Source organism: Arabidopsis lyrata (genome assembly GCF_000004255.2).
Source record: "Arabidopsis lyrata subsp. lyrata unplaced genomic scaffold ARALYscaffold_5, whole genome shotgun sequence".
NCBI lineage: Eukaryota > Viridiplantae > Streptophyta > Magnoliopsida > Brassicales > Brassicaceae > Arabidopsis > Arabidopsis lyrata.
This window is the reverse complement of record NW_003302551.1, coordinates 9,574,942-9,596,105: the sequence shown is the minus strand read 5'-3', so window position 1 is coordinate 9,596,105 and position 21,164 is coordinate 9,574,942. Positions and strand designations below refer to the sequence as shown.

Below are 21,164 nucleotides of genomic sequence, written 5' to 3'. Positions count from 1 at the left end.
CTGGAGCCACTGTATCCTCTAAACCCGGAGGTGGTATCATATACACTTCTTCTTCTAACTCCCCCTGAAGAAAAGCGTTCTTGACATTCATCTGCCACACTTCCCAATCCAAATTCACCGCTAGAGAAAGAACAACCTTGACTGTGTGTTGCTTAGCTACTGGCGCAAAAGTTTCTCTATAGTCTTCACCATATGTCTGAGTAAACCCTCTTGCCACTAGCCTAGCCTTATATCTCTCAATTTCACCATCACTCTTATACTTTATGGTGAAAACCCATTTTGAACTCACACACTTCTTCCCTGGTGGAAGCTCTTCTTCATCCCAAGTATGATTCCTAACCATAGCATGAACCTCATCATCCACAGCATTAGTCCATTCCTTTCTTTCCTTGGCTTCTTCATAGCTTTGTGGTATGAATTCCACATCTAGCTTACTGATAAAAGCTCTATGTTCTTCAGGAAGAAGGTCAATCGAGCAAACTTGTTGAATGGGGTAAGTGACTTGATTAGCCGGGTAATGAAACTGATTGTCTCTCCACATTTCCGGAGGATTGCGAGGGCGTGTGCTTCGTCGGGGAACCGGAGCTGTATGAAGAATAGTGTCATTGTCATTGTCATGGTCTGAGGAGTTCTCCAAGTCTTGTCCGGTCATATTGCTTTGAGAAGGACCCGATGGTGTTTGATTTCCGGTAGGTACAGTATAATCATTGTAACCATGCTGAGGGCTGCTGTGAGCAGGTTGGGGAGAAGACGCTTCAGCCGTAGGTGCCGGATTACCAAGATGTTGGATGATGAACTCTAAGCTCTTTGCTCGATCCGAGGGACTATCCGAGATGTCTTTGACATTGTCCCAACTCTTTGTTTCAAAGTAGCTTTGTTCTTCGAAGAATTTAACGTCTCTTGATACCAACATCCTATTTGTAGAAGGATTGAAGCACTTGTATCCCTTTTGAGTAGTAGAGTAGCCGAGAAACATACACTTTGTGCTTTTCGGTTCAAGCTTGTTTCTTTGATCTCCGGGAACTAGAACAAAGCAAACACTCCCAAAAACACGTAAGTGATCTAGAGAAGGCTTAGACTTATTAATTACCTCAAATGGTGATGCATTTTGTAGGATCTTTGTAGGGATCCGGTTGATTAGATAGCACGCGTATAACACCGCGTCTCCCCAAAAACGTTTTGGTACATTATGATGAAACATCATGGATCTCGCCACTTCCATCAAATGTCGATTCTTCCTCTCGGCCACACCATTTTGTTGTGGTGTATATGGACAACTTGTTTGATGAATGATCCCATGTCTTGTGAGATGATCTTGAATGCTTGACTTGTATACTCTCCTCCATTATCCGACCTAAACACTTTGATCTTAGCATTATATTGGTTAGTTATATGATTTTGGAAGTTTTGGAACGCATCAAGTACACGGTCTTTAGAAGGGAGCAAAGTGAGCCAAGTATATTTTGATTTTTCATCAATGAAAGTCACAAAATACTTGTTATGGTCCCTTGAGATACAAGGTGCGGTCCATACATCCGAATGAACTAAATCAAAGCATTTTTCATTAATAGTTTTAGAGTTTGGAAAAACAGCCTTGCAATGTTTGCCAAGGATACAAGCCTCACATCTAGAGTTATCAAAAACAACATTTGGGAAAATTAAACTTAAAGCCCTCGAATGAGGATGACCTAAACGAAAATGTCATAAATCTTCTAGTGTGGCATTCATAGATAAAGGAACTTGATTTAAGACCGAAACACTTGAAGTACTTTGTAATGGATAAGCCTTAAGCATATAAAGATCATCCGTAGTGTCTCCCTTTCCAAGTAGTTTCCCACTCTTAATATCCTGAAAATGCACATCGTTAGGTCCAAATTTTACATAACAATTCAAGTCTTTTGTTACCTTTTTCACCGAAAGGAGGTTACTAGTGAATTGGGGCATATAGAAAGCTTCGGATTTCTTATCAAATAAGTTAATTTGACCTATGCCTTCTATGTTTACTCTATTGCCATTGGCGGTAGCAACATGACCACTAGTGGATTTTATATTCTCAAGTAACTTAGCATTTTTAACAATATGGTGAGAGGCACCCGAATTAACAACATAGTGATCATTAGAAGTGCTCGAAATACTAGAGTAGAGAGAGATACCATTATTAGCGTTGAGCTTAGAGGCCATGGCTTGAAATAATGCTTCCAAGTCCGCCTTTTTCATCACTATATCTCCTTGAGAGATATGTGTAGTTGGAACCAAAGCTAGCTCTTGACCTGAGACTCCCTTGTTACCACTCTCTCCTTGACCCGAGCTAGAACCTTCGGCCATGTGAGCTCTTGGTTCCTTGAATTTGCTTGGCTTTAGATGAGGATGAAGTATCCAACATTTTTCTTTAATATGACCCTTTCGTTTACAATGCTCACACACCAAGTTTCTTCGATCTTCATTTGGTTTAAACACTCCTTTGCTTGCCACCGGTGTTTCCTCTTTCCCTTGAAGAGTTCCTTTGTTGGCCGTGGGTAGATCTCCCTTGTAGAACAAGCCAAGACCACCAATCTCCCTTTGGATTTGGGAACATGCCCCATCTAGAGTTGGTAGTTCATCTCCTCTTAGGATATGTTGAACTAGTCCGTTGAGATTTGGACTTAGACCCAAAAGCAAGCCAAAAACATTGTCTTGCTCTCGCCTCATGGCTAGCTCTTTTGGTTTGATTGTTGGAGGTCTTAGCATTTCGAGCTCAGCTAGGAGAGATCGGTACTTTCCAAAGTACTTCTTGAAGTCGAGATCCTCCATGTGTAAGTTGTTGATTGCTCTCTTGACTTCAAACACCCGAGTCAAGTTTGAGACATCGCCATACACATTCTTGAGTGTATCCCATAGTTCTTTAGGTCTCTCGCAGTAGGAGTAAGCTTGTAGTATAGACGTCTCAAGAGAATTTTGAAGGGCCACAAGCGCTACTTGGTCTTCTTGAGCCCACTTCTCCTCTTCGGGAGTGAGTTCTTTCTCTTCTTTTCCGTCTTCTTCTTCGATTTCAATCGAGGGATCTTTCTTCCCTTTGATGGCTTCAATGTGGTTCCATAATCCACAGCTACCCAAGTTATTCTTCGCCGAGCGAGCCCATAAGAGGTAGTTTTCACCGTTGAGTGTAACCGGAATCACTATCCTTTTGAAGTGTGAGAAATTCTCCATGAGTGCACAACGGATACAAGAGAAATAGATTTAGTGAAACAGGTTTGAGTTTAGAGAACAAATGAACAAGAGTACTTTTCTTTAACCGTTGGATAATAGCAACCAAGATGAGGAAGAACAGAGATACGAAAATCAGAGATTCAAGGCCAGAGATTTAAAGAGAAATAGAAAGGAGAATAGAAAGGATTTAGAGTTTAGAATGAGGATCTTGCTCTGATACCATGTTAAGATTGAGAGAGAGTTTGAGCGGAAATTTGGATTAATAAAGAATCATAGTTGAGAGAAAAGTGTTGTTATTAAAAGATAAAACATTGTATTACAAAGTGGAGGCACACAAGTGCTTTTATATGAGAACACACTCTCTAGGGTTTATGGGTTGTGCACAAAGACCAATAGCACCCTCATTCAGACTTGTAACCCGAGTAACCCAAGTAACCTGTAACCCGAGTAACCCAAGTAACCTGTAACCCGAGTAACCCAAGTAACCTACATTTAACCCTTAACTATGACTTAGTTAGTGTTAAATGTCTTCTTGATTAACACTGATGTCGATCCAGACCCTGAAGCATTAAGAGGAGAGACTACTTTAATTTCATGTATACAAAATAAGAACGATTCGTTCAGGGTTTGCTTCATACCGAGAGAACAAGAGTGTTTAGGTTTGGACAACGCTCTAGCATAAATGGCAGAAGAAATTTCCACTTTCGTGTTTTACCCGAAAACTCTAAACTAATGAGGTTCTCGAACACTGGTATTTCCCCCTTGCAGCATAACAAAATCACCTGAAACACACACACACAAAGAATGTTTTCCTGTTTCTAACCATAAAGATGATGAGAAACCATACACTGAAACTGACCTCAACAGTAGAAGAAGTCAAGTGAAGGGTCCTGACGTTGCGTATCCCACTGAGGAGCTCTGTCACATCAGCGACATTATAATCTAAGAAATGAATATCCAGTGTAGCTTTGGCAAGTGAATCGAAATTACAATTTGGATACCGATGCCGAACATAATCAGAGTAGTAGAGGTCGATAACACTCGGTGTGTTAAATAATTTCATGGGATAATCAGCAAAAAGAGAACATGTATAGGTAACTGAGAGTCTCTTAATGGATTTGCTGGATATGTCGTATGGCATTCCAACTGAATGAGGTTTCTGATATATGGTTAAGTCCTCAAGTACAGGGCAAGCAGTGAGAAGCATTACGAATTGAGGAAATTCAAACCAATTTGAATCAAGGAAGAGAACCTTTAGTGCTGGGAGAGATAACCCGTAGGTAGAATTGGGATGTAACTTTGTGTTACCAATGACAGCTTAACCAGTGTGGTGCTGGTGAAGATTTCGGATGGGATAAAACACCGCCTAGTACAGTCTATCCGTAGTTGAAGCTCAGAGACACCGTGTTCCACGGCATTACATATCCAGCGGTTTACATCAACCACGCCATTTACATCTCCAAGTGTTTCTATAGACTTTAATGAGAACGACTTTATACCCTTACCGCCTTGTAAAGCCAATGTACTATCCACGAAATCCCGGAAACTCTTTTGAGTATTTTAGGCTTCTTGGATTGCAAAAGGATGGAGTTGTCAAAGTCAAGAGTAGGACTGAAAGTAAACAGAGTCCTCCACCTCTTGGAGAGAAGAGATGTTGAAGTAGCTTCTTTAGTGGGAAGGAATGACAAGATTTGGACAAGAAGCTCATTTGTAAGACAATTCATTGAACCCATTACTAGTGGTACCTGAAACATGAAAAAGAAAAAGAGAGAGTTCAATTTAAAGGTCAAAGCTTTAAGGTTCAATTTAAACCCAAAAACAAAACTTAAAGGTTCAAGCTTTCTTCTCCAGGATATAGAAAAATCAATAATCGAATTGAAAGTAAGCATGAAGGGATCATCAAATTTGAGCTTAACTACTTACTAGTTACTACTAATAAACACATTGCAAGTTTGCAACCAACATTAACAATATCACTATCAGTAACACTAACACTAAGAAGCATCAAATTTGAGAAAAAAATTCAGATTCTTTATCTATTGAACTAAAATCCAAATTCGAATTCATCGAAACAAACCCTAGAAGAAAAGGGGCAAGAAGACGCACATGAAAGAAGCGAATTCGGTGAACAAACAGACAAGTAAGAATTGATCAAGGTAAACACAAAGATCAGACATATCATCTCCTTTACAGAACACGACGGCGATTGATACTGCCGTAGGGTTTTTTTTTTTTTTTTTAAGTTTCTTCTGACGTCTTGAATCTATATTATTAAGGGAAATTGGCAAAACTAACCAACAAATAACGAGATTAAATAACAAATAACGAGATTAAATGATCCAATATATTCTGAGATTTGCTTCGTCAATATTTTTGGTATGATTTGTCTACAAAAATAAAAAAGGAAACAACATTAAATATTAAATAATAACTGAATATTCAGCATCAATATATTTATTTCGAATATAAATCGAAATATTTTGGATTTTTCAATTTGTTAGAGATAAAACAAAAAAAATCAACATAAATCGATTGTCATTAATTGAAAAATACAAAATATTTTACCAATAAAATCTAAGTAATAATATTTATAACTATATTCTGATATTTTCTCATTTACCAAATATAAAAAATTCAGTACATAGCCAAAACAAATACAAATAGGGAAATTGTTAAAAATGCCCCTTTTGGTGTGCCCCTTTTCAAAAATGCCCCTTTTAGATGACTATTTTCAAAAATGCCCCTTTTTAAATCTGAAATTTTTATAAAGTTTTATTAGGTTTATAAGGTACTTATGGATTGTAACTACTACTTGAAGACTCGATCCAAGTATTTATAAGGTTTTATAAGGTGTTTTAAAAGGTTTTACAAGTTATTTTAAAGGATTTTTAAGGTTTTTCAAAGGTTTTACAAGATATTTTAAAGGTATTTAAAATGCATTTATAAGGTATTTATAAAATATTTATAAGATTTTAGATACATAGAAATGTAGTTTGTGTATGTTTTAATAATGTTACATAAATATTTGCGTAAATCTTATATTTTTAAGAGCATTTTTTATAAGGTTTTAAAGAAGAGGCATTTTTGAAAAGTGGCATTGAAAAATGGGCATTTTTGCAAAAGCCCCAAAATAAAATATGTGACATACATTCCATCTAATATTGTATTTGTCAAATAGTAATATGTAAACAATTAATAGTATAGATGTAAACGTTAAATTATTAGCAACTAAACTAAATTAATAATAGAAATAATATTTTTTTAAATAAAATTAAATATTTGCGGGTTGGTAAATATTAAAATTATAATTATTTATCAACGATATTATCAATTTTGCAACGAGAAATATTTATCAACAATGTTACCAATCTATAAAAGTTTATGATATTAATAATGTAGATTTATACTATTAATTGGGAAGCGTTAGATAAAATATAACCTTATTAAAGGTAAATAATTACAAAAAATGTCATTGATATTTTTAAATTTGAAGAAGGAAAATTAATAAACCGAAAGAGGTAATTGTGTATATTTAATTTGAAATTGCATATATATAAACTAAATTATTTTCGTAAGATAATATTTGTTTTAGAAAATGGCAATCTAATCTAATTAAAATATTTAACATTTAATTAGAGTTTAAATGATATAAAATTTTAGATTATATTTTTTTTTAAATGGGTAGTTTTCATTATTTTAAATATATATAACTAACCTAAATTTTTAATATATTTTTAAAACGTACTATAATATTTACTATATCTCCAAATAAATTATTCAATTTCAAATCAAATAAATTATTTTATTTTGTATCAAATTGTTACAATATTTTGGAATACACGTTCTTTTAGAATTGATTATTTTCTTTTTCAAATAACATTAAAATAAATTTAAGGAACTATTGAATTCAAATCAAGATGACTTATTTAATTAATTACAAGCTACTTTTTAATTTATTCTTAGTTTTATGATTTTGTTAAGATTAGTTGATAGATCATTATTTTTTCAATTTGTTTTCATGTTTTAATTTACGGTATGTTTACAAATTTTAACAAAACATATGTTAATCCCCAAAACTTACAACCGTATATTGTATGGTGTTTAAAGATAAGCAAAAATAAACTCGGAAAATGATATTTAATGTAATATAACGAGAATAGGAATTACGAAACATGAACGACATGGAAGGAGACAGGACGGGATAAAAACATAGATTTTAGATTAGAACAAGTTACAATTCAAACAAATTAACGTTTGCAATCAAATATGTAACATGTGTTTTCAATTTAATAGCATAAAAATATTCAAAATAATAAATATTGTTATTATAGTATGTTCTATAATAGTTAAATTTAAAAAACAAACAAATGTAATTTAATATTTATAAACAAAATATAAAACAATGAGAATAAAGAAGTCAATTAATTTACTATTTTTTATTATATCATCATATAAAAATACTATGAATTATATTTGTGTTTGTCCCAAACAAGATATCGATAATTTTTGTTTCCGTCACGTCCTGTTTCTAATCGAGAATACAAAATTTCTCTTATATTAGAAATGCATTCTCTTATGAGATATAAGTTAGAGAACATGTAAGATATAATGGAACATGATAAAATTGAATGGAAATTACGCCTATCTCTAAATATATCTATTTCTCGCAAACGTATTTAATCATTTTAACGGTTTTATCTACGGTTTGATAGTTTACAAGTTTAATGTTCACAAGTTTAATAAAAATTTATCTGACCATTAACTCGATTCATTTTGATCACGGTCCGACCGTTTGATTGTTACGAATTTTAAAATACTACTAAAATCATTATTATTTCAAATATTTCAACCAACTAATATGAGTTTTGGTTATAGATACTATAACTATATAAATAACTTTTTTAACATCAATCTAACTTTTTTATTATATCATATCATATAAAAATATACTATGACTTATATTTGTGTTTGTCCCAAACAGGATATTGAGAATTTTTGTTTCCGTCACGTCCTGTTTCTAATCGGGAATACAAAATTTGTCTTATATTAGAAATGCGTTTTTAATGAGACATAAATTTGAGAACGGGTAAGATATAATGGAACATGATAAAATTGAATGGGAATTACGTCTATCTCTAAATATTTCTATTTCTCGCAAACGTTTAATCATTTTAACGGTTTTATATACGGTTTGATAGTCTACAAGTTTAATGTTCACAAGTTTAATAAAAATCTATCTAACCATTGATCTTGGTCCGACCGTTTGATTGTTACGAATTTTAAAATACTATTAAAATCATTATTATTTCAAATATTTCAACCAACTGTTATGAGTTTATGTTATAGATACTATAACTATATAATATTTTTTTACATCAATCTAACTTATATTATATTTCAATCTAAGATTTTATTCTAATCTACTCTTCGATTTCAAACTCCAAAAAATGACTTATGGTTGCTATTGTGTCATAAGCAACATAAATAACATTTTATACTTTTCTGTGTACATTATAATTTATCCAATACAATATCTGTCACTAAAACAACAAAATAATCATATATTTAATAAAAATTTATTACAACAAATTTCTTAAAATATGAAATCCAGCAAGTATGTGCGGGTCAGGATCTAGTATATTATTAAATTATGAATATGTTTTTTAATGTTGGTTGACTTATAAGAACATGTTATGTTTTTTTTTTCCAATTTTGTGGGTATAATAAATTTTTAAATATAAAGCAACTATTTTTTTCAAAATTGAAATTATTTGTAACTGTATATGTTAAAATATATAATTTACCACATTATTCATATGATAGAATTAAAATAAATCATATTTCAAATTAAAGTTTTCTTAAGTCAAGAATATTAGTTTTTGAAATATTTTGACTAAAACAAAACTAACAATTAGTACTTAACTTGTTGGAAAAAAATTTAGTAGTTACCTTATTAGTGAAATTATAATATATAGTCATGAAACATTTTGGGATGTGAATTACCAAAAAAAAAAAAACATTTTGGGATGTTAGAGACTCCACATTGGGCTCCTGGATTTAGTGAAAATTACTTTACCTTCATAGTCATCCTATTTCCGGATTCCGTTGTTTTTTTTTTAATAAAATCATTGGATCTGGGTTGGTACTTGGTAATGTTGTTTTAGCCTTTTAGGTGTTGTGTCACTTAGTGATGGATTTCTCCAGCTTGTTTCGTTTGAGATCTCGGTTTTTGCAGAAATCATTACAGAGATTGTGTTTTGGTTTGAAGGAAAGAAGAATCTTTCGATGCATATTATATTCCGATTGGCTTAGCAATAATGACAAACAAAGGAATCAACGATCGATTGTATTTCGATAATGATCTTTTCAACGGCAGAAATTGATGTTGGATTTCGTAAAATTACTCATCGAGCATGTGTCGTGTTTGTATTCAGTTGTTGACACGTGGGTTTTGGTGGAATCCACACAAAATTTCTTCTACAGTAGACAATAATCTGATAGACTTTTATTGTACCTCAAATATTTCTCTAAACTTTTCGTGGGAGTTTTTGGTAGTCCATGTATGGTCTGGTTATGTTTAATAAAATATTACAATTGGGAAAAATGGAAATCTATTTTAAATGCTAAAAAATACAAGTAACATAAAAGAGTATTTTATGGATAACTGATATGTCTATAATTTGCATGATTTAAGCATTCATTCTTCATCACTTTGTCATTGTTTCAATCACATTTCATCTCATTAGTAGTCGTTTTAGTGTGTTTTGCATACTTACGACGTTTTTGCATTAGGATTGCATGTACATCGCATATTTGGTTGTTTTCAGGTACTTTGGATGCTTTTGGAGTTCAAACAGAGGAGAAACAGAACAGAAATTCAGAACGCTCAATCACTCCCTCAGCCAAAGCACTCGATCGCAACCTCGGAGCCCTGACAGAGCAAAGCACTCGATCGCAACCCCAGAAACTGTCATGAAGGGCAAAACCACTCGATCACAACCCCAGAGCAATTTCATAAGAAACCACTCGATCGCAAGATCGAGCAGAAGCTGTCATGAAGGACATATCACTCGATCGCAAGCCCTGAGGGATCACCCACTCTACACCACTCGATCACCATCTTACGTCATCTACTCGATCGCACCACTCGATCGCAAGGTCGCTGGACCATTCCATCTCGTCTTCACTACAGACCACTCGATCGCAAGACGGAGTTCCCGAAGCCCAGTTTGATCAGTTTCACTCGATCACAGGGAAGCCCATTTCAGCCCATCAGATGTTTTATCGCAAAGTCTCGTTTTGAAGACCACTATCCCGAACTTTCCTTATTTAACTTTTTTTCGCTTATATAAGCAGCCTCTAAGGGTTTTCCCTAGGGCATCCAGTCTTTATTTTCAGTTTTTACCTAGACTCGTTTTGGTAGCCGCAGTGTGTTCTTCCTGCGACTTTGTATTTGCTTTCAAGTATTTTATAATTCAGTTTTTGTTTCAGTCTTTATCATTTCTTGTTATCATGTTTTCAATCGTTTCATTGCTATTGTTTTTGATTATGTCTGAGTAGTGAATTGTATTTCTGAGGATGGGATAGAGTAGTCGTGGTTGCCTTAGTCGCTTTAGATGGTTGAGTTTAGATTGTTTGAATCCCTTCTGGATTAGTTGCGCTTATTGCTTGTTCCTTTCTGATCAACTGGAAAATGAATCCAGACATTCCCGCACCCAAAAGGTGTTTGATGGAATGTCTGATCCACTAATTCCAGAGATACTCGTCTCTATCCCAAGGTATTGGCCGTTTAGAGCGGGTATTGGCTTTAACAAGTTGATTCGGTATTGCCTGCTTAGTTAGAGATCGCTAATGGTGATTAGGTCTGTGTCTAGCTCTGCTTGAGAATTTCTATCACGGTGGTGAATTGATTTGCTTTTGAACTTGTTGTCAAGGGATAGCATCTGTGAAGTTATGTCAACCGTCTAAATAGATTAAGGAGACCATGCTATTCGATTACCCTGTCCTTAGGAATCTCTCATCCATTTGATTGCCTGCTATCTTACCTGCTTTGTTATTCAACTGCCTGCTATTGCTAGTTTGCATTTCAGTTTCATTTCATTTCTGTTATTTCGCATTAGGATTGTTAGAAAACAACAACTCTCTGCTTGGCTTGACTTAGCAAATTCTGATCACATCTCATCTGTTTGCATCACACTAGATTGGATTGACACCCTAAAATACTACAACGACACGATAGTGTTTTAGGTTTAATTGAGTGAAAAAATCTATTATCAATTTGGCGCCGTTGCCAGTTTAGTGTTTGTTTGCTATATTTGAGATCATTAGAATCGTTAAGATCAAGTTCGTTTTTGTTACACAAGATACTGACATTGTGTTTTTCTGTCTGTGTTTAAGGTACTCACAGCAACCAGCTTTACAGACTCATCTTTGATTGGTCTGCTAAAGCCTTGTTTTTACCTGTTATATGCATACACGGTCAAGAGGAAATCAGAATCTCCTTTTCAACGATAACATTGACCGTATCGCTCGCCAACTAAGAGAACAAACAGCAACAGACACAATGGCTGATATTGTAGATGACCAAGACCAACCCAACAACATTGGTGCTGGTGACTTCCCACACAATCACAACCAGCGTCATGGAATTGTTCCTCCACCAGTCCAGAACAACAACTTTGAGATCAAGAGCGGTCTCATTGCAATGGTTCAGGGGAACAAGTTTCACGACTTGCCAATGGAGGATCCGCTTGATCATCTTGACGAGTTTGAAAGGCTCTGTGGCCTTACTAAAATCAATGGAGTAAGTGAAGATGGTTTCAAGCTTCGCTTGTTTCCATTCTCACTTGGAGACAAAGCCCATCTGTGGGAAAAGACGCTACCCCGGGGTTCAATCACGACCTGGGATGACTGCAAAAAAGCTTTCTTAGCTAAATTCTTCTCCAACTCAAGAACTGCAAGGCTTAGGAATGAAATCTCCGGTTTCACCCAAAATCAGTCTGAATCCATTTGTGAGGCCTGGGAGAGATTCAAAGGCTACACTATACAGTGTCCACACCATGGTTTCAAGAAGGCTTCTCTACTAAGCACACTCTACAGGGGAGTTTTGCCCAAGATCAGAATGTTGCTGGACACTGCTTCTAATGGGAATTTCTTGAATAAGGATGTTGAAGAAGGCTGGGAATTAATTGAGAACTTAGCTCAATCCGATGGTAATTATAACGAGGATTTTGATCGCTCCAACAGAGGTATTGGAGATTCGGATGCAAAGCATAGTAAAGAGATGAAAGCTCTTAATGAGAAACTGGATAAGCTTCTCCTTAGCCAGCAGAAGCATGTGCACTTTCTACTTGATGATGAGCAGTATCAAGTTCAAGATGGGGAGGGGAACCAGTTAGAAGAGGTCAGCTACATCAACAATCAAGGTGGCTACAAAGGGTATAACAACTTCAAGACTAACAACCCCAACCTTTCTTACCGTAGCACCAACGTTGCCAATCCACATGATCAAGTGTACCCTCCACAACAACAGCAGGGTCAGAATAAACCTTTTGTTCCCTACAACCAAGGTTTTGCTCCCAAGCAACAATTTCAGGGGAACTACCAGCAGCAACCACCACCTGAGTTTGCACCTCAGCAACACCAAGGTTCTGCTGCTCCTGATTCTGACATGAAGCAAATGCTACAACAGCTTCTCCAAGGACAAGCATCTGGCTCCATGGAGATTGCTAAGAAGATATCTGAATTACACAATAAGCTGGACTGTAGCTACAATGACTTAAATGTCAAAGTTGAGGCACTAAATTCCAAAGTCCGATACTTGGAAGGACAATCTGCATCCACTTCTGCTCCAAAACCTATAGGTCAACTTCCAGGCAAAGCAATTCAGAATCCAAAGGAGTATGCTAATGTTCATGCTATCACCTTGCGCAGTGGTAAAGAACTTCCAACCAGAGAGAAACCTAAGCCAGCCACTGAGGACAGTGCCGACCAAGCTGGGGAGGATTTCAATCTCAATGAAGATCAAGCTGACAAGCCAACAGAAGTACTCGACCCTCCACTCGACCATGTTACTCGATCACCAATTCCAGTAACATCACCTGCTGTTCTAAAACCAGTTACTGCTAAGAACAAGGAGAAGGTTTTTGTTCCTCCTCCTTACAAGCCCCCACTTCCATTTCCTGGTAGATAAAAGAAAACGTTGGCAGATAAGTACAGAGCTATGTTTGCAGAGAACATTAAAAACGTTGAAGCCAGGATACCTCTTGTTGATGCTCTCGCGCTTATTCCGGATTCCCAAAAGTTTCTGAAAGAATTGATCAGGGAGAGAATTCAAGAGGTTCAGAGAACAACAGTTGTGAGCCATGAGTGCAGTGCCATCATACAGAAGAAGGTTGTCCCAGAAAAGCTAGGAGACCCTGGTTCATTTACTCTACCATGCTCCCTAGGTCCATTGACTTTCAATAAATGCCTTTGTGACCTAGGAGCATCAGTAAGTCTCATGCCACTCTCAGTAGCTAAGAGGTTGGGTTTTAACAAGTATAAATACTGCAACATCTCCTTGATCTTGGCTGATAGGTCTGTTAGACTACCTCATGGGTTATTAGAAGATTTGCCTATCAAGATTGGAAATCTGGAGGTGCATACAGACTTCGTAGTGTTGGACATGGATGAAGAACCAAAAGATCCCTTGATCTTAGGAAGGCCCTTCTTGGCTACAGCTGGAGCAATCATAGATGTTAAGAAAGGGAAGATTGATCTTAATATGGGGAAGGATTTAAAAATGAAGTTTGACATCAATGATGATATGCAAAAGCCGACAATAGAAGGACAGACCTTCTTAGTTGAGGAAATGGATCGGCTAGCTGATGAACTGCTAGAGGAACTTGCTGAAGAAAATTACTTAAAAACTGTTTTGACCAAGAGTGGTAAAGCTGGGTATCTCCCTAGTGAGACTTTGAGTTCTGAGAAGTCCTTAGACTTACACAAGGGATTGATGGGGTCTGAAACAAAGGTTATGAGAGCTAATGAAGTAAGTTCAACACATGCTCGACCAACTGATTCCACCAACAACTCGAAGAAGCCTCCAACTGGCCCTGAGAGCTCATGCTCGACTGAACAGCTCGAGCAACAGCTTAAAGCAAGCACTCTGGCATCAAATGATTGGTTGGAACTCAAAGAGAGGTCCAAATGGCAGGACAAAGCCATAAGGGAGTTAGCAGACATTGTGAAAGAGCTGAAGGATCAAATCAAAGAGCTCCATGGAAAAGCCAACCAAGTGCCACTCAACATCAAAGACGTCCCAAATGATGGAGCAACTACTCAGCTTAGCAAAGAAGGATGTGAATTCACATTGGACTGGTCTATAGAAGAAGACTATCCGGATGATCAGAAAGAAGCTTACTTTAAAGAAACGGCCATTGAGTACTCTGTTGCAGACTTGTCAAGAGAGCATGCTGAGTTTGATGATCCATCTACTGAGGAAGAAGAGGAGGCCTCATTTCATCTCCACAAACCTCCCTAGGCCTAATAAGTGTGAGGAGTCAAGCTAGAGACTTAAAACAAGCTCACTTGGGAGGAAGTCCCATGACTATCCTTGTATATAGTTTTTATTTTCTTGTTGTTTTTGATTTGTGTTGGTAGTGTTTTTTAGTTCTCAAGAGGCGCAATTGTCAAGAGCAGTAACAGGAGAAATATGGTGAACACACTCGATCGCAACGTCGGGGTATCATTGATGCCTTGCGATCGAGTGCTTTGGTTTAGGGGAAGGCTACAGTTCGAAATTTTTATTGAACATACTCGATCACGAGATCGCATGAACGCCGTGCTCCACAACCTGCTGGGGTTGCAATTGAGCACGATGATGAGGAGATGGCAGAAGCGCAGTTAGGACCTGTCATGCCTACGAATTACACTCAAGCGGAGATGGATGACTACATCTCTAGGCAATTTTCCTGATGTAACACACCAAAACACAATTGTAAATACCGCTTTTGTTTTTGTTTCCTATGTTTATCTTGAATTCTTTCACAAATTTTTATTACACAAGGGACTGTGTAATTTAAGTTTGGGGGAGGGTTCAAGACGTATTTGACTTGTTTTTTGTGAATATCATTTGAGTCTGCATATCATCTAAAACATAGAAAAAAACAAAAAAAATTTGAAAATTTCTGAAAATGTATTCCACAAAAACAGAGTGCTCATGTAGCTGCATTGCATTTAGGATCGAGTCTAGAGTGTTTCATTTAGGATTATTGCATATGCATAGGGGATAATGAGGAAATAACCTTGTAAGCATGTTGATTTACTGAATAAACTCAATGCCCTCGTTACTAGTTGTCTGATGCATTTGAATGACTTTGAAGTAAAAACGCACCATGTTCTATAGAAACCACTCGATAGCATGTCATGAAACCTTTCCCTGTCAATTTGAACTTGAATCTGACTTATAATTATCATGTTTGCATCGGTTTTGAACTCGTGGATAGAATACATACTTGGATTTTCTTTCACTTATTCACCACTCTTGTTAATCCAAGTAGCTGCTTCTGTTATTGGAGTAGTTTCCCCACCCTTAACCAACCCTTCTTTCAAGCCATGTTATTTGTGAGAGCATGTGAGGCCTATTTCAGGATTGAGCTTGGTAGAACGTGTTAGGTTTGAGCCGACAAGAGTAGTATCTCATATAGTTCCAATCCGCGTTTTCGGACTTGGTAGGACTAGGTGGGAACTTATTTGGGATTGAGATTGAGTGTGAAAAGAAAAAGAAAAAAAAAAACGGGTTAAAGTCTTTAGGAGAAGGAAGCTGAAAATCATACTCAGGTCTAGTGAATATTTGGGAAGTAAAGAATTGTTAAGTTATGCTCTAAAAAAAAAAAAAAGATGGCAACAAAAACAGAAAAGATTATAAGAGCCATAAGAGTTTAAGAAAAACCAATTCACTAGACTAGACTCATAGAGTATAAGAAAGTTTCTCCTTAAGAACAAGAGCCAAAGAAAAGAAAAGACAGATTGATCCAAGAAAAATATCGAAATATGCCTTTAGCGCAAAAGGGTAGACTTAAGATCATCAATGGGTTTAGAAATAGGACCATCTACTTGTTATTCACAGTTTATGTCATTGGGTAGATGGGATGCTATTCTTGTATGCATAGGTTGGCACTTACCTTTAGCATTCTTCTAAAGCTCAGTTTATTCTTATTGAGAGTCCCCTGTTATTAAAATCTGAACCACCTTAAAGGGACCATCTTTGTCTCATAACCTGTCCTTAGCCAAACGAGTTCACTAACGTTGCACAGCTTGATTCATGATTTTGAACTTAATGAATGTTAAAGGGATTGGTTGATTTTGACGCATTATGCAATTGAGTGTGAGTTGGATCTTGACAGAGCATGGCTAAAGTTTTTAAGTAGAAGTCGTTCACCTCGCATCTTAGAACTATTAACTTGGACATTGAGCTTAATTACTTCATCACATGTTTTGGTTCTGAGTCCCCAACTTCAAACCTCTCCTCCCGCTTATGTTTTCTTGTTTGCTTGAGGGCAAGCAAAGACTAAGTTTGGGGGAGTTGATATGTCTATAATTTGCATGATTTAAGCATTCATTCTTCATCACTTTGTCATTGTTTCAATCACATTTCATCTCATTAGTAGTCCTTTTAGTGTGTTTTGCATACTTAGGACGTTTTTGCATTAGGATTGCATGTGCATCGCATATTTGGTTGTTTTCAGGTACTTTGGATGCTTTTGGAGTTCAAACAGAGGAGAAACAGAACATAAATTCAGAACGCTCAATCACTCCCTCAGCCAAAGCACTCGATCGCAACCTCGGAGCCCTGACAGAGCAAAGCACTCGATCGCAACCCCAGAAACTGTCATGAAGGGCAAAACCACTCGATCACAACCCCGGAGCAATTTCAGAAGAAACCACTCGATCGCAAGATCGAGCAGAAGCTGTCATGAAGGACATATCACTCGATCGCAAGCCCTGAGGGATCACCCACTCTACACCACTCGATCACCACCTCACGTCATCTACTCGATCGCACCACTCGATCGCAAGGTCGCTGGACCATTCCATCTCGTCTTCACTAAAGACCACTCGATCGCAAGACGGAGTTCCCGAAGCCCAGTTTGATCAGTTTCACTCGATCACAGGGAAGCCCATTTCAGCCCATCAGATGTTTGATCGCAAAGTCTCGTTTTGAAGACCACTATCCCGAACTTTCCTTATTTCACTTTTTTTCGCTTATATAAGCAGCCTCTAAGGGTTTTCCCTAGGGCATCCAGTCTTTATTTTCAGTTTTTACCTAGACTCGTTTTGGTAGCCGCAGTGTGTTCTTCCTGCGACTTTGTATTTGCTTTCAAGTATTTTATAATTCAGTTTTTGTTTCAGTCTTTATCATTTCTTGTTATCATGTTTTCAATCGTTTCATTGCTATTGTTTTTGATTATGTCTGAGTAGTGAATTGTATTTCTGAGGATGGGATAGAGTAGTCGTGGTTGCCTTAGTCGCTTTAGATGGTTGAGTTTAGATTGTTTGAATCCCTTCTGGATTAGTTGCGCTTATTGCTTGTTCCTTTCTGATCAACTGGAAAATGAATCCAGACATTCCCGCACCCAAAAGGTGTTTGATGGAATGTCTGATCCACTAATTCCAGAGATACTCGTCTCTATCCCAAGGTATTGGCCGTTTAGAGCGGGTATTGGCTTTAACAAGTTGATTCGATATTGCCTGCTTAGTTAGAGATCGCTAATGGTGATTAGGTCTGTGTCTAGCTCTGCTTGAGAATTTCTATCACGGTGGTGAATTGATTTGCTTTTGAACTTGTTGTCAAGGGATAGCTTCTGTGAAGTTTTGTCAACCGTCTAAATAGATTAAGGAGACCACGCTATTCGATTACCCTGTCCTTAGGAATCTCTCATCCATTTGATTGCCTGCTATCTTACCTGCTTTGTTATTCAACTGCCTGCTATTGCTAGTTTGCATTTCAGTTTCATTTCATTTCTGTTATTTCGCATTAGGATTGTTAGAAAACAACAACTCTCTGCTTGGCTTGACTTAGCAAATTCTGATCACATCTCATCTGTTTGCATCACACTAGATTGGATTGACACCCTAAAATACTACAACGACACGATAGTGTTTTAGGTTTAATTGAGTGAAAAAATCTATTATCAATAACATGAAATATATATTAAAACTATTGTTTTTCAAATTTCTGTTCAAGTAGAAATTTAGTTTCAAGTCTTTGACAAACAAAATAAAAGCTATTTATAGTTTCAGGCATTTATGAAAATAATAATGATAAAATATCAATATTTCAAATATATACACCGTCATTTTCATGAGGCAAAAGGTCAAAAATGGATATTTTTGTGAAGTCCGTTATGTCAATATAACCGTTAAAACCTCATCATAGCCGTTACATCTTCTCCCCAACGGGCTCTTAGTTCTTCCTTTCCCTATTTAAACTTGAAAAAAAAAACAAAACACAATTCACAAAATCCACAAATACAAAAATCAATGGCTTCTTTTCACAGATTGTTATGTTTGTTCCAAAACATTCTTGTATCGTGTCTGAATTTCACACTCCTCCTCCTCTCCCTCTGTTCTTTCGTACCAATCATTCTTCTTAGAAACCCTCCAACTTCACTTGGTTTAGCCTTCATCGCGGTCTCTCTCGTATCTCTGATCTCCTCTTTTGGTGGTGCCTCTTCGCACCAATCTCGAGCCTGTTTCATTGTTCGAATCACCCTTCATGTTTCCTCATTGACGGGTCAACTAATGGCAGTTTTAATGTTGTTTAGTAGAGAGAAACAGAGTCTTGCTTTGCTGATATCGCCTCGAGACCCAAGAGAGGCTAAAGCTTTAGTTAGGATAGAATGTGGTGTTTTCATGGCGATGATTCCGTTACAGATGATGGTTCTAGTGCTGGCTTGTGTGTTGCATTGTTATTGGGTTAGAGAGTTCCAAGGGTTAGAAGTTGAGAGTGAAGATTCTTTTAGAAGAAAATGTAACCGAAGATTCTCGACCGTTGAAGAAGCTACTGGTTCGGATGTCAAAGAAATGGAATTGGAAGAGAAAACGAATGCGAAACATGTTCAGTGGGTCAAAACAGATTTTGAAGGTTAAGTAACTTAAAAGTGGAATAATTCTTTTGAATTTTTCGCTTCTTCCATCGAGTCACTATGTTGGTGGCTCTTACTCTGTTAGTGTTTTTATGAGTACAGTTTGTGTTTATTGTTCAAAGCTATATTTTATGTCTTGGTTAAGAAAATTATTTATTTGCTGTAACAAAACTCTGTTAGGTTCTCAACAATGTTGTAAATTATCCACTTAAATGTTTCAGTACTGGTCGATCTTGTGTTTTTTTTGTCATACACATCCAACATTAGTGGATAATTACATACATATACTAATACAAAGATGTATGTATTTATTTTGCATTCTTACATAACCATAAGAAAGGTACTATCTTAATATCATCATACTACGATCCATTAGCTGAATCCAGCACTGTTCCTATGATCTCAGAGATTCACAGCAAATTCTACGGCTCAACGATCAAACACATACCTATCAGAAAAGACAAAGGCTATGCCAAACCCAAAAACAAAGCAAAGCAACAAAAAGAATCAAAAGCTATACCTTATGAAGGTTGAACTTCTCATCATCAACAACCACTATCAGCCCTGTTTTAAAAGGCATGCAAATTTAAATTCCAGCTCTCCACAAGATAATGGAAAGAATTTTGGGCGCTTTCGTTTGCTGTTACAAAACCTAATGTAAAAAGAAAAAGCACCAAAAACAACCTATTCCAAGCACCAAAATCCTAATTAGAAACTCTTTAAGACTGGGCTTTTTGGACACCTCTACGGTTGTATGTGCTACCGTATCTCGTATCCAGTGCCGGCCCAAAATTATTTGATACCTAAAGCAAATTAAAAAATTGATGCCCCATATTTTTTTTCCATATAACAAAACAACATAATTCTCTAAAACTTAATGTTAACATGAAAAAAATAAAAAAGGAAAAGTGTTAAAACCAAAAGAAAAATACAGAAGCATCAATTTTTTTCTTCACGAAAGATATTCCTCGTTGCTTTCTTTCTTGCAAATTCATTTATTAATTTTGAATAATCGAGCTTCTCAACCAGATCTTCGTCGTCACTTAGCAAATTAGGTTTTAAAAACAAATTAAATTGTTTAGTTAATAATTTAATGTTAATCAGTCTAATATAAAAATAATAATAATATAAAAGGTAACTGAAGTTAAGAAATTCAAATCGATTAAATTTTTTTAGGAAAAAAAAAGAAAAATTCGTTTTTGCAAAAAGGGAATAAGAGGCTCGAACCTTGGTTACAAAGGTTACACAAAAGCTACTTAACCACTATACTACTGGACACTTCAAAAATTGATGCCCTTAAAATTATTTATAAACTTTGATGCCTAAAGCATTGGCTTGTTGGGCTTTACCCATGGGCCGGCCCTGCTCGTATCAATATCTTGAACTTGCGTGTAGCAGTGGCAAGCTTCAACAGATCCTTCATTATCTTGATCTTCGGTGTAGCCGTGGCAAGCTTCAACAGATCCTTCAATATCTTGAGCTTGGGTGAAGCGGTGGCAAGCTCCAACAGATCCTTTGTGAGTTGCACCTTTTTTGGGTCATCCATTGGAGATGACACATACACTTTTACAACTTCAAGACACTCCATTTTATTTAAGAAATGGCTTATGTGTTTCAGCTCGTGTGCACTTCCTTGATACTGCTTGATACTCAACATCTTTACTTGGTTATTTGTGGGAATGCGAATCTCCACAAACCGATTTCTTCTATTTGTGTAACGATGCAGACCCTGAAGCATCAAGAGGAGAGACTACTTTAATGTCATGATGCCACATTCATATATATATAAAGTAAGATTTGTCCAGGGTTTGCTTCATACCGAGAGAACCAGAGTTTTTAGCTTTGGAG

General features: G+C 36.4%; 2 protein-coding genes and 1 long non-coding RNA gene across 3 annotated transcripts; 2 read left to right on the top strand and 1 right to left on the bottom strand.

The window, feature by feature from the left end:
- Positions 1 to 3,741: 3,741 nt before the first annotated feature.
- LOC110228592 lies at positions 3,742 to 5,387 on the bottom strand. The gene is made up of 3 exons (XR_002332064.1): positions 5,293 to 5,387; positions 4,046 to 4,931; positions 3,742 to 3,968 (listed from the first exon to the last, which is right to left on the bottom strand). It is a non-coding gene; the product is annotated as an uncharacterized LOC110228592 (long non-coding RNA).
- A 3,940-nt stretch (positions 5,388 to 9,327) lies between these two features.
- LOC110228139 lies at positions 9,328 to 9,826 on the top strand. The gene is given in 1 exon segment (XM_021024411.1): positions 9,328 to 9,826. A coding segment is annotated over 1 exon segment (258 nt). The 5' UTR covers positions 9,328 to 9,568.
- Positions 9,827 to 18,695: 8,869 nt separating this feature from the next.
- On the top strand, positions 18,696 to 19,558 carry LOC9311656. The gene has a single exon (XM_002877208.2). It carries the CDS (start codon positions 18,712 to 18,714, stop codon positions 19,318 to 19,320), a length of 609 nt encoding a protein of 202 aa, XP_002877254.1. The 5' UTR covers positions 18,696 to 18,711; the 3' UTR covers positions 19,321 to 19,558.
- The last annotated feature ends 1,606 nt before the right edge of the window (positions 19,559 to 21,164 follow it).